Source organism: Sinocyclocheilus grahami, unplaced genomic scaffold (assembly GCF_001515645.1).
Source record: "Sinocyclocheilus grahami isolate Dianchi unplaced genomic scaffold, SAMN03320097.WGS_v1.1 scaffold1369.1, whole genome shotgun sequence".
NCBI classification, from domain to species: Eukaryota; Metazoa; Chordata; class Actinopteri; order Cypriniformes; family Cyprinidae; genus Sinocyclocheilus; species Sinocyclocheilus grahami.
In genome coordinates, this window is record NW_015506548.1 from 195,931 (window position 1) to 208,253 (window position 12,323).

The 12,323-nt window shown below is 39.3% G+C and overlaps 1 protein-coding gene across 3 annotated transcripts in view; it reads right to left on the bottom strand.

The window, feature by feature from the left end:
• Nucleotides 1-11,616, bottom strand: part of znf366 (zinc finger protein 366) — a 24,217-nt gene extending 12,601 nt beyond the window's left edge. For 2 of the 3 annotated variants that reach the window (XM_016255807.1, XM_016255809.1), the window contains exons 1-2: nucleotides 3,487-4,144; nucleotides 622-1,017 (exon numbers count right to left, since the gene is read on the bottom strand). In XM_016255807.1, coding sequence (XP_016111293.1) covers nucleotides 622-1,017; nucleotides 3,487-4,092 — 1,002 coding nt within the window. In that variant the 5' untranslated portion in view covers nucleotides 4,093-4,144. Of the gene's footprint in view, nucleotides 1-621; nucleotides 1,018-3,486; nucleotides 4,145-6,522; nucleotides 7,184-11,545 lie in introns of those variants that run through there. The other variant, XM_016255808.1, reaches the window with a different exon arrangement.
• Between the last annotated feature and the right edge of the window lie 707 nt (nucleotides 11,617-12,323).

A 12,323-nucleotide genomic window follows, 5' to 3' on the forward strand; every position in this document is an offset into this window, starting at 1 on the left:
CCCAACCGCTGGGTCAAAGCAACCCAACCGCTGGGTCAAAACAACCCAACCGCTGGGTCAAAGCATCCCAACCGCTGGGTCAAAGCAACCCAACCGCTGGGTCAAAACAACCCAACCGCTGGGTCAAAGCATCCCAACCGCTGGGTCAAAGCAACCCAACCGCTGGGTCAAAACAACCCAACCGCTGGGTCAAAACAACCCAACCGCTGGGTCAAAGCAACCCAACCACTGGATCAAAGCAACCCAACCGCTGGGTCAAAACATTGTAAAATGTACTGCAGTAATCTTCAAAAAATATTTTTTACAGTGTAGTTTTTATTTTTATATTTTCCATTCTCATATTAATTTAAAGTTTTAGTAATTTTGTTGTGTTTTTGCCATTTTTCCTTTTTTTTTCTTTTTACATATATAAAAAACTAAAGTTGTATTTTCTACAGTAATAATCTTCAAAAAATATTTTTACAGTTTTTATTTTTACATTTTCCATTCTCGTATTAATTTAAGTTAATTAAAGTTTTAGTAATTTTGTTGTGTTTTTGCCCTTTTTATTACTTTTTGTTCTTTTTACATTTAGTTTGGCATTTTTCCACAGCGTACGTCACAGTCCTGCCCTCCTCTCACCTTGTGCGTGAGCGCGTGCTGCTTGAGATGGTGCGACTGGACGAACTCCATCCCGCACTCGCTGCAGATGAACGGCCGGATGTCCTTGTGCTTCATCATGTGGTTCTGCAGCTGGCTGGGATACTGGAAGCTCTTGCCGCATTCGCCGCAGTCGTACTGCATGGGGCCCCGGTGCGCGGTCAGGTGGCGCTTGAGCTGCGCCAGCGTGGGGAAGTCGAGTCCGCACTCCACGCACACGTTCTCCTGGCCTCTCTCGTGCTTGAGCTCATGTGCGCGGAGCTCGCTGGGATACGCAAAGCCCCGGCCGCAGACGCCGCAGCTGTAGGGCTTGACCTCGCTGTGCTGCATCATGTGTCTCTTCAGGTGGCTGGTCTGCGTGAAGGCTTTGTGGCACACCTGTAGGCAGGGTTGGGCAAATATACATCAAAATGTATTTTAAAATAAAATACCAAATACCTTAACTCTCTCCCCGCCAGCGCTTTTGCAGATTTTCACTAAAATTTCAAGGCCCCCAGAATATATTGTTGCATGAGTATCTGAACATGCAATACATCAAAATAAAGATCAGGGCCCGTATTCACAAAACATTGCATCTTACCACTAAGAGTTCTCCTAAATAGCAGTAAAAAAGAGTTTTCTCTTTAAACCTATTCACAAAGCTGCAAACTTGTACTAAGCAATAGAGAGAAGTCTTAAGCTGAGAGTAAGGGGGCGGGGCTGAGCTCGTTGCTATGCATGATGTCATCAAGCTTATTAACTATGCACACAGTGATTGGCTGATAGTCTCTGTCAGAGATTCATTCATAGAAATATTGTAGAGTGCAATATTATGTGGCCATATTCAAATAAAGGTTTAAAAATAAAAATGTTGCCACATTCAAATATTTTAAAATGCAGACTAAGTGCCGCTAATTAAGTACTGTATATGTTCAGCTAATTGTCAGCTTCTTACATGCTTCTCGGAAACAATTAGTGGATATGCATCTAAACAGCCTTTTAATTAACAGAGCAGAATAATCATGGCTGATAGGAAGACGTGCAAACGTAAAAGAAAAGCAAGCAGCTGTTACTTCTTGCCCAGCTGGTTAATGAAAACAAGGATATCATTTAGAGTCGGGATAACCTCCAAAACCAAAGGCGATACCTTTATTAAAGCTCGTTATCAAATGTTTCTAAAATGTTAGATTGCCGGAAACAGCTATTTTAGGAGAGCTTGTGGTTTAGGACTCTCTTCACTGCTCCTAACCTTTCACAGATTTAGGAGCTAGTTTTAGAGCTAAAACACTTTGTGAAACACTCTTAGAGCGAACATTTAGGACTGACACGCACATTATTTTTAAGATTTTCTCCTAAATCGGCGAGTTACGAGCTACTTTTAGCATTAATCTAAAGTGTTTATCAACACTTGAATGCAGGTAGGTTTCATTAAAAAAAAGGCAAAATTTTGAGCAAAAAGCTGAGAAAATCGCATTTTTATCAAATACTACATCTGGATCATATTCAGTAATATTATCAAAGCAAAGATACAGTAGATGGCTTCCATCAGCACTCCCAAAGCTTGCACAGGCCTTTAACACTTTCTGGATTGACATTTCACTCGCTAACATTCGGCAGTTTTCATTTATATGCGGTTAGTGTTGTTGAACGCATTACTTTTCATATGCATATGCACAAGGGCATAGTTTTGGTGTGAACTGTTTTAGAGTCCCGCGTCATGCTCACACATAAGGGTTATTTATTTGTTTGTTTGCTTATATATTTATTTTTGTGAAATGGTCTTTTGTGCTATCATCTATGCAAAGTTGGTGCAACAAAGTAACATCATAGTTAATAATTACTTGTTTAAATAGGATATATATATACAACTATTTGAATATCTGGAATCTGAGGGTGCAAAAAAAATCTAAATATTGAGAAAATCATCTTTAAAGTTGTTCAAATGAAGTTCTTAGCAATGCATATTACTAATCAAACATTAAGTTTTGATACATTTATGGTAAGACATTTACTAAATATCTTCATGGAACATGATCTTAACTTAATATCCTAATCCTTTTTGGCATAAAAGAAAAATTTATAATTTTGACCCATACAATGTATTGTTGGCTATTGCTACAAATATAAATCAAAAGCGATTGACATGCGCATCTCGCCGGTTCTGTGATCAGCAGTAAATCTCCATCACGTGCTTTCAGATGGAGCAGCGTTTACTACACAGAGCCGTAGTTCACTGACAAGCTATGCAAAACAAATCGCAGACGATATAATCGCGCGATTATGAAATTGAAGATATCGTTCTGCGATTATGAAAGCTGTTTGCATGGCTTGTCAGTGAACTACGGCTCTGTGTAGTAAACGCTGCTCCATCTGAAAGCACGTGAAAACACCACATTTAATAACATGTTTTTACTCTAAACTCATAACATCAGTCGAGTGTTTGAAATAAATCCTTCTGTGAGATGATGTGGCTTCTTACACAGAATAAGGCACGCAACACATTTCATGGCATTCTAAGCAGTGATAAAGACACTGCATTATAAATATGCTTTATTATAATGAGAAGAACTCAGATAAGCCATATATTGTTGTAGTTGTGTGCTTATTAGTCACGTGGAAGCTGTTCTGTTTATCTTCTGTTTATTCAGCAACCGCTATTTCCTGGGTTTCTTCTGCGGGGTGTTTTTAACGTTTCTCTGGCCTTCGGATGGAGATTTACTTCTGATCACAGAACCGTGCAAGATGCGCATGACAATCGCAGCTTTTGCCTAATCGTGATTGCGATTTCATTTCGATTTATCGTGGAGCCCTAACTGATTTTGTGCTCCAGGGTCACATATGGTATTACCGGCATATATGTCTACACACCTGGCACTTGTGCGGCCGTGTGCCCTGGTGCGTCAGCATGTGTGTGTGCAGGTGGCTCAGCTGCTTGAAGGGTTTCCCGCAGAGGTTGCATTCGTGCGGCTTGATGCCGCTGTGGCCCAGGATGTGCGTGATCAGGTTGTATTTGGACGTGTAGGATTTCTCGCACATGCGGCACTTCCAGCGCTTCTGATCACTGCCCACATTCACATAGTAGCTTTCATCCACGTGCACGTTCAGCTTTTCCGGTTTGCTGGCTTCTTGGCTCCTGCGGCGAAACCGTGTGGCTTCGGTGGGGTAGAAGGGGTTTGGAGAGAGATGGAGGAACGGGAATGGGACCAGACTGGGATGGAAAGAAGGAAAGTAGGGAGCAGGAGAGCGCAGGAGTAATGGAGGCGACGGAGGCCACAGTGGCAGAGGCTTCAACGTCTCCTGCTTCACCTGGATCACGCGATGGAGACGCAGCCGGTTCAGGTCGATCATATCTGGGACGAATCGGTGTGGCTGAGGCACGACGGGGCGAGGGAGAGGATAGGGGAGAAGAGAAAGGTCGACGCTTCTGCTGGAGAAGTCCTCTGGACGCTTGCGTTCGCTCTCGGTCGGATCCATGCTGGAGGTTTCTACACGATCAGATCACGGAGTGTGAGAATCGTCCATCACCTGCCTGCGAAAACATGTCGAATGAGTTACTGCATTCATGCATTTAGCAGATGCTTTTATGCAAAGTAATTTGCATTGCATTCATGTTTGATCAGTTCAGGGCCGTAACCACTAGGGCTGTCAAAATGACTGAAAAACTAAATTAGAATTTTCTACTTAAATATGATCAAAATTCTAATTATATTCGAATTTAAAAGGCATAATTTCAGTTAGGGGAAAAAAAGCTTTTGGCTTCTCTCCTGAGGCCACAAGAGGGCGCATCGCGCAAAATATTATGCACGTTTCTTCAAAGCGTAATAAAATAACACGACTATCTTTGAAAAAAAAGTGCATAATGTTTAAAATAATGTTTATAAACCATATATAATTAATAAAGTTGCTTAAACAATTAGAAAAAAAACCCAGCACCATGCATGTATGTATAGTTTAATACAAAGGACCGAAAGACAATCACAAAGAGTAGGCTACTTTCTTCATTTAAAACATGAGATGCAGTGGGATGCGGAAAAACCGCCATAACGTCTTTAGACATGTTTTTAAAAAGTTGAACTTACATTAATTTGACATGGCTTTCTAAACATGCCGCTCTCTTGTGCGAGACGCGAGTGCAACGGTGATAGATGTCCCTCTAGAAAATGTGATAAATATGCGTTCTGTGTGAATGGCTTGGTTTCAGTTTTGACGTAAACAACATCTTCTCCACACTGACGCTCTCGTTTTCCGCAATATACTGAATGAACAACGTAGCAGCGCCGCATCTAGTGGCTTCAACTGGATAGACTAACAAAAGCATTCAAATGCAATGACACTTTCATCGTCATCACATTTCGTGCGCCACTGATAGGCTGCCTGACGGCTGACGCAGACCTAAAATTGTGGATTTTTTTTTTTTAATTCGACGAATATTCGAAATGTTTTTTTGACAGCCCTAGTAACCACCATAGACATTGAGGGGGACAAGTCCCCCCCCCCCAACAAGTAGAAATGGCCAAGCTCGCCACATCTGGATCATATTCAGTAATATTATCAAAGCAAAGATACAGTAGATGGCTTCCATCAGCACTCCCAAAGCTTGCACAGGCCTTTAACACTTTCTGGATTGACATTTCACTCGCTAACATTCGGCAGTTTTCATTTATATGCGGTTAGTGTTGTTGAACGCATTACTTTTCATATGCATATGCACAAGGGCATAGTTTTGGTGTGAACTGTTTTAGAGTCCCGCGTCATGCTCACACATAAGGGTTATTTATTTGTTTGTTTGCTTATATATTTATTTTTGTGAAATGGTCTTTTGTGCTATCATCTATGCAAAGTTGGTGCAACAAAGTAACATCATAGTTAATAATTACTTGTTTAAATAGGATATATATATACAACTATTTGAATATCTGGAATCTGAGGGTGCAAAAAAAATCTAAATATTGAGAAAATCATCTTTAAAGTTGTTCAAATGAAGTTCTTAGCAATGCATATTACTAATCAAACATTAAGTTTTGATACATTTATGGTAAGACATTTACTAAATATCTTCATGGAACATGATCTTAACTTAATATCCTAATCCTTTTTGGCATAAAAGAAAAATTTATAATTTTGACCCATACAATGTATTGTTGGCTATTGCTACAAATATAAATCAAAAGCGATTGACATGTGCATCTCGCCGGTTCTGTGATCAGCAGTAAATCTCCATCACGTGCTTTCAGATGGAGCAGCGTTTACTACACAGAGCCGTAGTTCACTGACAAGCTATGCAAAACAAATCGCAGACGATATAATCGCGCGATTATGAAATTGAAGATATCGTTCTGCGATTATGAAAGCTGTTTGCATGGCTTGTCAGTGAACTACGGCTCTGTGTAGTAAACGCTGCTCCATCTGAAAGCACGTGAAAACACCACATTTAATAACATGTTTTTACTCTAAACTCATAACATCAGTCGAGTGTTTGAAATAAATCCTTCTGTGAGATGATGTGGCTTCTTACACAGAATAAGGCACGCAACACATTTCATGGCATTCTAAGCAGTGATAAAGACACTGCATTATAAATATGCTTTATTATAATGAGAAGAACTCAGATAAGCCATATATTGTTGTAGTTGTGTGCTTATTAGTCACGTGGAAGCTGTTCTGTTTATCTTCTGTTTATTCAGCAACCGCTATTTCCTGGGTTTCTTCTGCGGGGTGTTTTTAACGTTTCTCTGGCCTTCGGATGGAGATTTACTTCTGATCACAGAACCGTGCAAGATGCGCATGACAATCGCAGCTTTTGCCTAATCGTGATTGCGATTTCATTTCGATTTATCGTGGAGCCCTAACTGATTTTGTGCTCCAGGGTCACATATGGTATTACCGGCATATATGTCTACACACCTGGCACTTGTGCGGCCGTGTGCCCTGGTGCGTCAGCATGTGTGTGTGCAGGTGGCTCAGCTGCTTGAAGGGTTTCCCGCAGAGGTTGCATTCGTGCGGCTTGATGCCGCTGTGGCCCAGGATGTGCGTGATCAGGTTGTATTTGGACGTGTAGGATTTCTCGCACATGCGGCACTTCCAGCGCTTCTGATCACTGCCCACATTCACATAGTAGCTTTCATCCACGTGCACGTTCAGCTTTTCCGGTTTGCTGGCTTCTTGGCTCCTGCGGCGAAACCGTGTGGCTTCGGTGGGGTAGAAGGGGTTTGGAGAGAGATGGAGGAACGGGAATGGGACCAGACTGGGATGGAAAGAAGGAAAGTAGGGAGCAGGAGAGCGCAGGAGTAATGGAGGCGACGGAGGCCACAGTGGCAGAGGCTTCAACGTCTCCTGCTTCACCTGGATCACGCGATGGAGACGCAGCCGGTTCAGGTCGATCATATCTGGGACGAATCGGTGTGGCTGAGGCACGACGGGGCGAGGGAGAGGATAGGGGAGAAGAGAAAGGTCGACGCTTCTGCTGGAGAAGTCCTCTGGACGCTTGCGTTCGCTCTCGGTCGGATCCATGCTGGAGGTTTCTACACGATCAGATCACGGAGTGTGAGAATCGTCCATCACCTGCCTGCGAAAACATGTCGAATGAGTTACTGCATTCATGCATTTAGCAGATGCTTTTATGCAAAGTAATTTGCATTGCATTCATGTTTGATCAGTTCAGGGCCGTAACCACTAGGGCTGTCAAAATGACTGAAAAACTAAATTAGAATTTTCTACTTAAATATGATCAAAATTCTAATTATATTCGAATTTAAAAGGCATAATTTCAGTTAGGGGAAAAAAAGCTTTTGGCTTCTCTCCTGAGGCCACAAGAGGGCGCATCGCGCAAAATATTATGCACGTTTCTTCAAAGCGTAATAAAATAACACGACTATCTTTGAAAAAAAAGTGCATAATGTTTAAAATAATGTTTATAAACCATATATAATTAATAAAGTTGCTTAAACAATTAGAAAAAAAACCCAGCACCATGCATGTATGTATAGTTTAATACAAAGGACCGAAAGACAATCACAAAGAGTAGGCTACTTTCTTCATTTAAAACATGAGATGCAGTGGGATGCGGAAAAACCGCCATAACGTCTTTAGACATGTTTTTAAAAAGTTGAACTTACATTAATTTGACATGGCTTTCTAAACATGCCGCTCTCTTGTGCGAGACGCGAGTGCAACGGTGATAGATGTCCCTCTAGAAAATGTGATAAATATGCGTTCTGTGTGAATGGCTTGGTTTCAGTTTTGACGTAAACAACATCTTCTCCACACTGACGCTCTCGTTTTCCGCAATATACTGAATGAACAACGTAGCAGCGCCGCATCTAGTGGCTTCAACTGGATAGACTAACAAAAGCATTCAAATGCAATGACACTTTCATCGTCATCACATTTCGTGCGCCACTGATAGGCTGCCTGACGGCTGACGCAGACCTAAAATTGTGGATTTTTTTTTTTTAATTCGACGAATATTCGAAATGTTTTTTTGACAGCCCTAGTAACCACCATAGACATTGAGGGGGACAAGTCCCCCCCCCCCAATAATTAGAAATGGCCAATCTGTCCCCCCCCAATATTTGTAACTCTTGCACTGATCTGCTGTACTCCATTATGCAGTGCTCTGTTTTTTAAGATGGCAAAAAGGTTTAAAAGTGACATTTTCAGCCTGGTCTGCCTCAGCGGGCTAACAGCGCTGGTCAATGTCAAATAATTGAGATGGCCAATCAAATCAAAGTAGGTGAGGTTTGCTGTTCACAGAAGCAGAGCGCGACTTCCATCACAAAGCATCAGTTTAACGTTGAAAGAGAGCAAGGTAAGATGGAAGTTGCAAATAATTAAAAATAGAACGATAGAAATGTTGAATGACCGACAGCTATATCTAGTGACGCAATCTACTCAACTTTTGAGAGAGAGAGTGATGAATGTTTCGTGTGTGAACCTGTGAGTCTCTCTCTACAAACAATAAAGCTGTGAGTTTACTTCAAAAACAGCTTTTACCTCCTTGTTGCTGAGAAATATAATGTAGAGATTCAGTATTGAAGCTATTTTATTAATAAAAGTCGTGGGGCAGCGTTGACAGGAAGTTTCTGTGCTCCTGAATGTTTCTTTGTGTGAGTGGTGTGTGTGTTTTTGTGTGTGTCAATTAAAGCAGCGCATGTTTATATATATATATATATATGTCCCCCCCCAATGTTCAAGACATAGTTATGGCCTTGAGTTCATGTATTCCATCAAAACCTTGACCTTGGCGTTGCAAGCGCCACTGCAAAAATTATGTTCTTACTCAAGTGTCTTTGTCTTGTTTTTCAGTACAAATATCTAGACATCCTTAAATCATGATGCATTTACTTAAGTCTTGTTTTCTGAGAAAAATGCTTCAAAAAGTAAATTTATGCTTAAAACAAGAAAAAACGGGGAAATAAATATCACCTTGTTAATAAGATTTTTCTGATTTTAAGCATGAACTCACTTAATTTTCAGATTTTTCAGTTACTTGGATTTTTAAGTACATGCATCTTGGTTTAAGAATGTCTTGTACTGTAAAACACAAGATAATAATTTTTGCAGCTATAGGAAGGCATTCACTGCAAGAAAAAAGATTCTCTTACTTAGTGTTTTTGTCTTGTTTTCTAGTATAAATATAAATAAAACAAGACGTAATATCTCAATTCATTTTACTTGCACAGTAAATGCATCTTGATTCAAGAATGTTTAGATATTTATACTAGAAAACAAGACAGAAATATTAAGTAAGAAAATCATTTTTGCAGTGTTGCTGGTGAATTGATTTTCACTGGCTTTGTTGTAAATTAGAATCCCATTTATTGCTTTCATGCATTTGGCAGAGGCTTTTATCCTAATTCATTTGCGCTGCATTCATGTTTGATCAGTTCATGCATTCCCTGAATTGAACCCTTGACCTTGCCGTTGCAAGTGCCACTGCAAAAAAAAAAGCTCAGCGTTTTTGTCTTGTTTTTTTCTAAACATCCTTAAATCAAGATACATTTACTTGAGAAGCAAAATTACTTCAGTCTGAAAAATGCATTAAAATTAAGCGAGTTTATGCTTAAAACAAGAATAAATGAAACTGGCAGATATGTTTCCCTTTTCAAGCATAAACTCACTCAATTTTTAGATTTTTCAGTTATTTTACAAGAATGTTTTGTACTGGAAAACACAAGATAATCATTTGCAGCTATATATGAAGGCATTGTGATGAACTGATCTTGACTGACTTTGTTGTAAATTAGAACTAAATCCCATTTATTGTATTCATGCATTTGGCAGAGGCTTTAATCCAAAGCGATTTGGATGTTTGATCAGTTCATGCATTCCCTGAGAATCGAACCCCTGATCTTGGTGTCGCAAACACCACACACTGCAAAAAATAATGCTCTTACTCAGTATTTTTGTGTAATTTTCCAGTACAAATATCTAAACATTCTTAAATCAAGATACATTTAGATGCAAAATAACTAGAGATATCTCATCTTAAAAATGAATCAAAATTGAGTTTGTGCTTTAAACAAGAACAAAATCTGCCAATGGGTGTCAAAAAATAATCTTGTATTCCCTTTGAATTAAATTTTCATTCTTTGACTCCATTGGCAGATATTTTCTTGTTTTAAGCATAAACTCATTAATGCATTTTTCAGATTTTACAGTCATTTTGCTTCTCAAGTAAATGCATTTAAGATTGTTTTTGCACTGAAAAACACTAAGTAAGATCGTCACTGGCTTTGTTATTAACTATTGTGTTCCTGTCTGATTCACACTGCTCCAGAAAACAGCAGCTTTTTGGGTTTCGTCGGATCTGTCAGTGTTTGTTGGAATGGTGTGAACCGAATCAGTCAGACAAGACACGCTCTTCCTCTCTGCTGTTCCTCTGTGTTTCATTTGCACTGCATTAGGACTGGAACTTCTCTTTTTCATTACAAGCCATTAGCTGGTGCTGTCATTCCAGCAGATTACAGTCAAACTATCACTGCAGGGAAATACGGTCCGGCTCTAAAACAAGCCTAACTAATGCAAACAACACCAAATACTTCTGCTTTAAACAGATGAATGACATCCTAATGACACAAACACTGACAGCAGACAGAAACTATCCTCAAACCAAGAATTCACATGCATAATCAAACTAAACGTGCACTAAAGACAGAGTGTTTTCCTTTGCATAATACATGATGATCTAATATGCATTTTGCATATTAGATCATATTTGTGCAACTAAAACATGAAGTTTAATATAAAGCTAAAATCTGCACTGGAAAAGGACTGATTTTCTTTCTTAGTATTTTTGTTTTGTTTTCCGGTGCAAATGTCTAATTATTCTTAAATTAAGATTGATTTAAGAAGTAAAATATAGCAAAATGAAGAGAGTTTATGCTTAAAACAAAACAAATATCTGCCAAAGGACTCAGAAAAATCAACTGAATTCAAAGGGAAAACAAGTGTATTTTTCTGTCCCCATTGACACACATCTGTTATTGTTTAAAGCACAAGTTAAGGTCATTTTGATCTCTTTTTTTTTCCAGAAAATAAAACCTGTTATCTTATGCAAAATTTCATCTCAAATAATTCAGAATCTTTAGATATTTGCACTGGAAAACAAGACAAAAACACTGAAGAAGAAAATAATTTTTGCAGTGTGTAGTCCATATACACTGAAAATAGATGCAATTCAGGAAATATAAGTATATTTTATATATGTATATTGATAGCTATATCATCTGAAAAATACAAATATTTGAATTGTTATGGAGGTTGGAGGTTATTTTTTTTTAATACAGGCATATTTTGAGCATGTGAGCGGATCATGTGAACATTTGATCATTACAGAATCCATATTGATCCATGACTGAACACATGCACCTGTAAAGCGCGCCGTTGTGTGTGTGTGTGTGTGTGTGTGTGTGTGTGTGTGTCTTACCTGTCTCCTGCTCTGCTCTCCTCACAATGAGCTCCAGCCGCACAAACAGCATTTGAAGTGACTTAAGAAAGAGAACAGGAACAATCACTTTGTTCTCATTTTTCAGATGAGTACCTTCGCAGAGAAGGAAGGAAGGGAGGGAGAGGAAGTCAACAAGCCTGTGCTTTCCTGCACAGAAATAAGGAAACACTAGATACACATCTCCATTCCTCTTCGAAACGCTGCGGAGGATTGAAGCGACCGCATTTACGCTGGAGATCATACGAGCGAGCATACGACCAGCCTCTGATTTCTCCATCACTGCACTGATTTAAGGTGTAACGTTACATGCAAACCACCCTGACTGATGACCTTTGACCCCTAGCCCTAATTTTACACCGCTGTCCTGTTTAAAAGTCACTGTGTTTCATTCAGAACAGCATCAGCTCAACATGTCTGATTAATGCGTTTTACCATGTTCTTCTATTGCGGTGAACAGATGATAATTAACTCCTGCACAGTGAGTGCAAACATCCCGAGAACCAGACAACTCGTATGGCAGAAATATCTGATCAGAATGTATTTCAAGTACACGGCTTGTTTAAATCTTCAAAAGCTAAATAAATAAATAACAAAACAAACAAACAAAAAACTACAAAGAAAACTAAATACAAAATGTACTTCAAGAGCCAAGAAAATATTATTTTGAAAATATAACATTTTGGGTAAATTAAAAATATGTATTTGATAAAAATTTTTTAATATATATATATATGTGTGTGTGTGTGTGTGTGTGTGT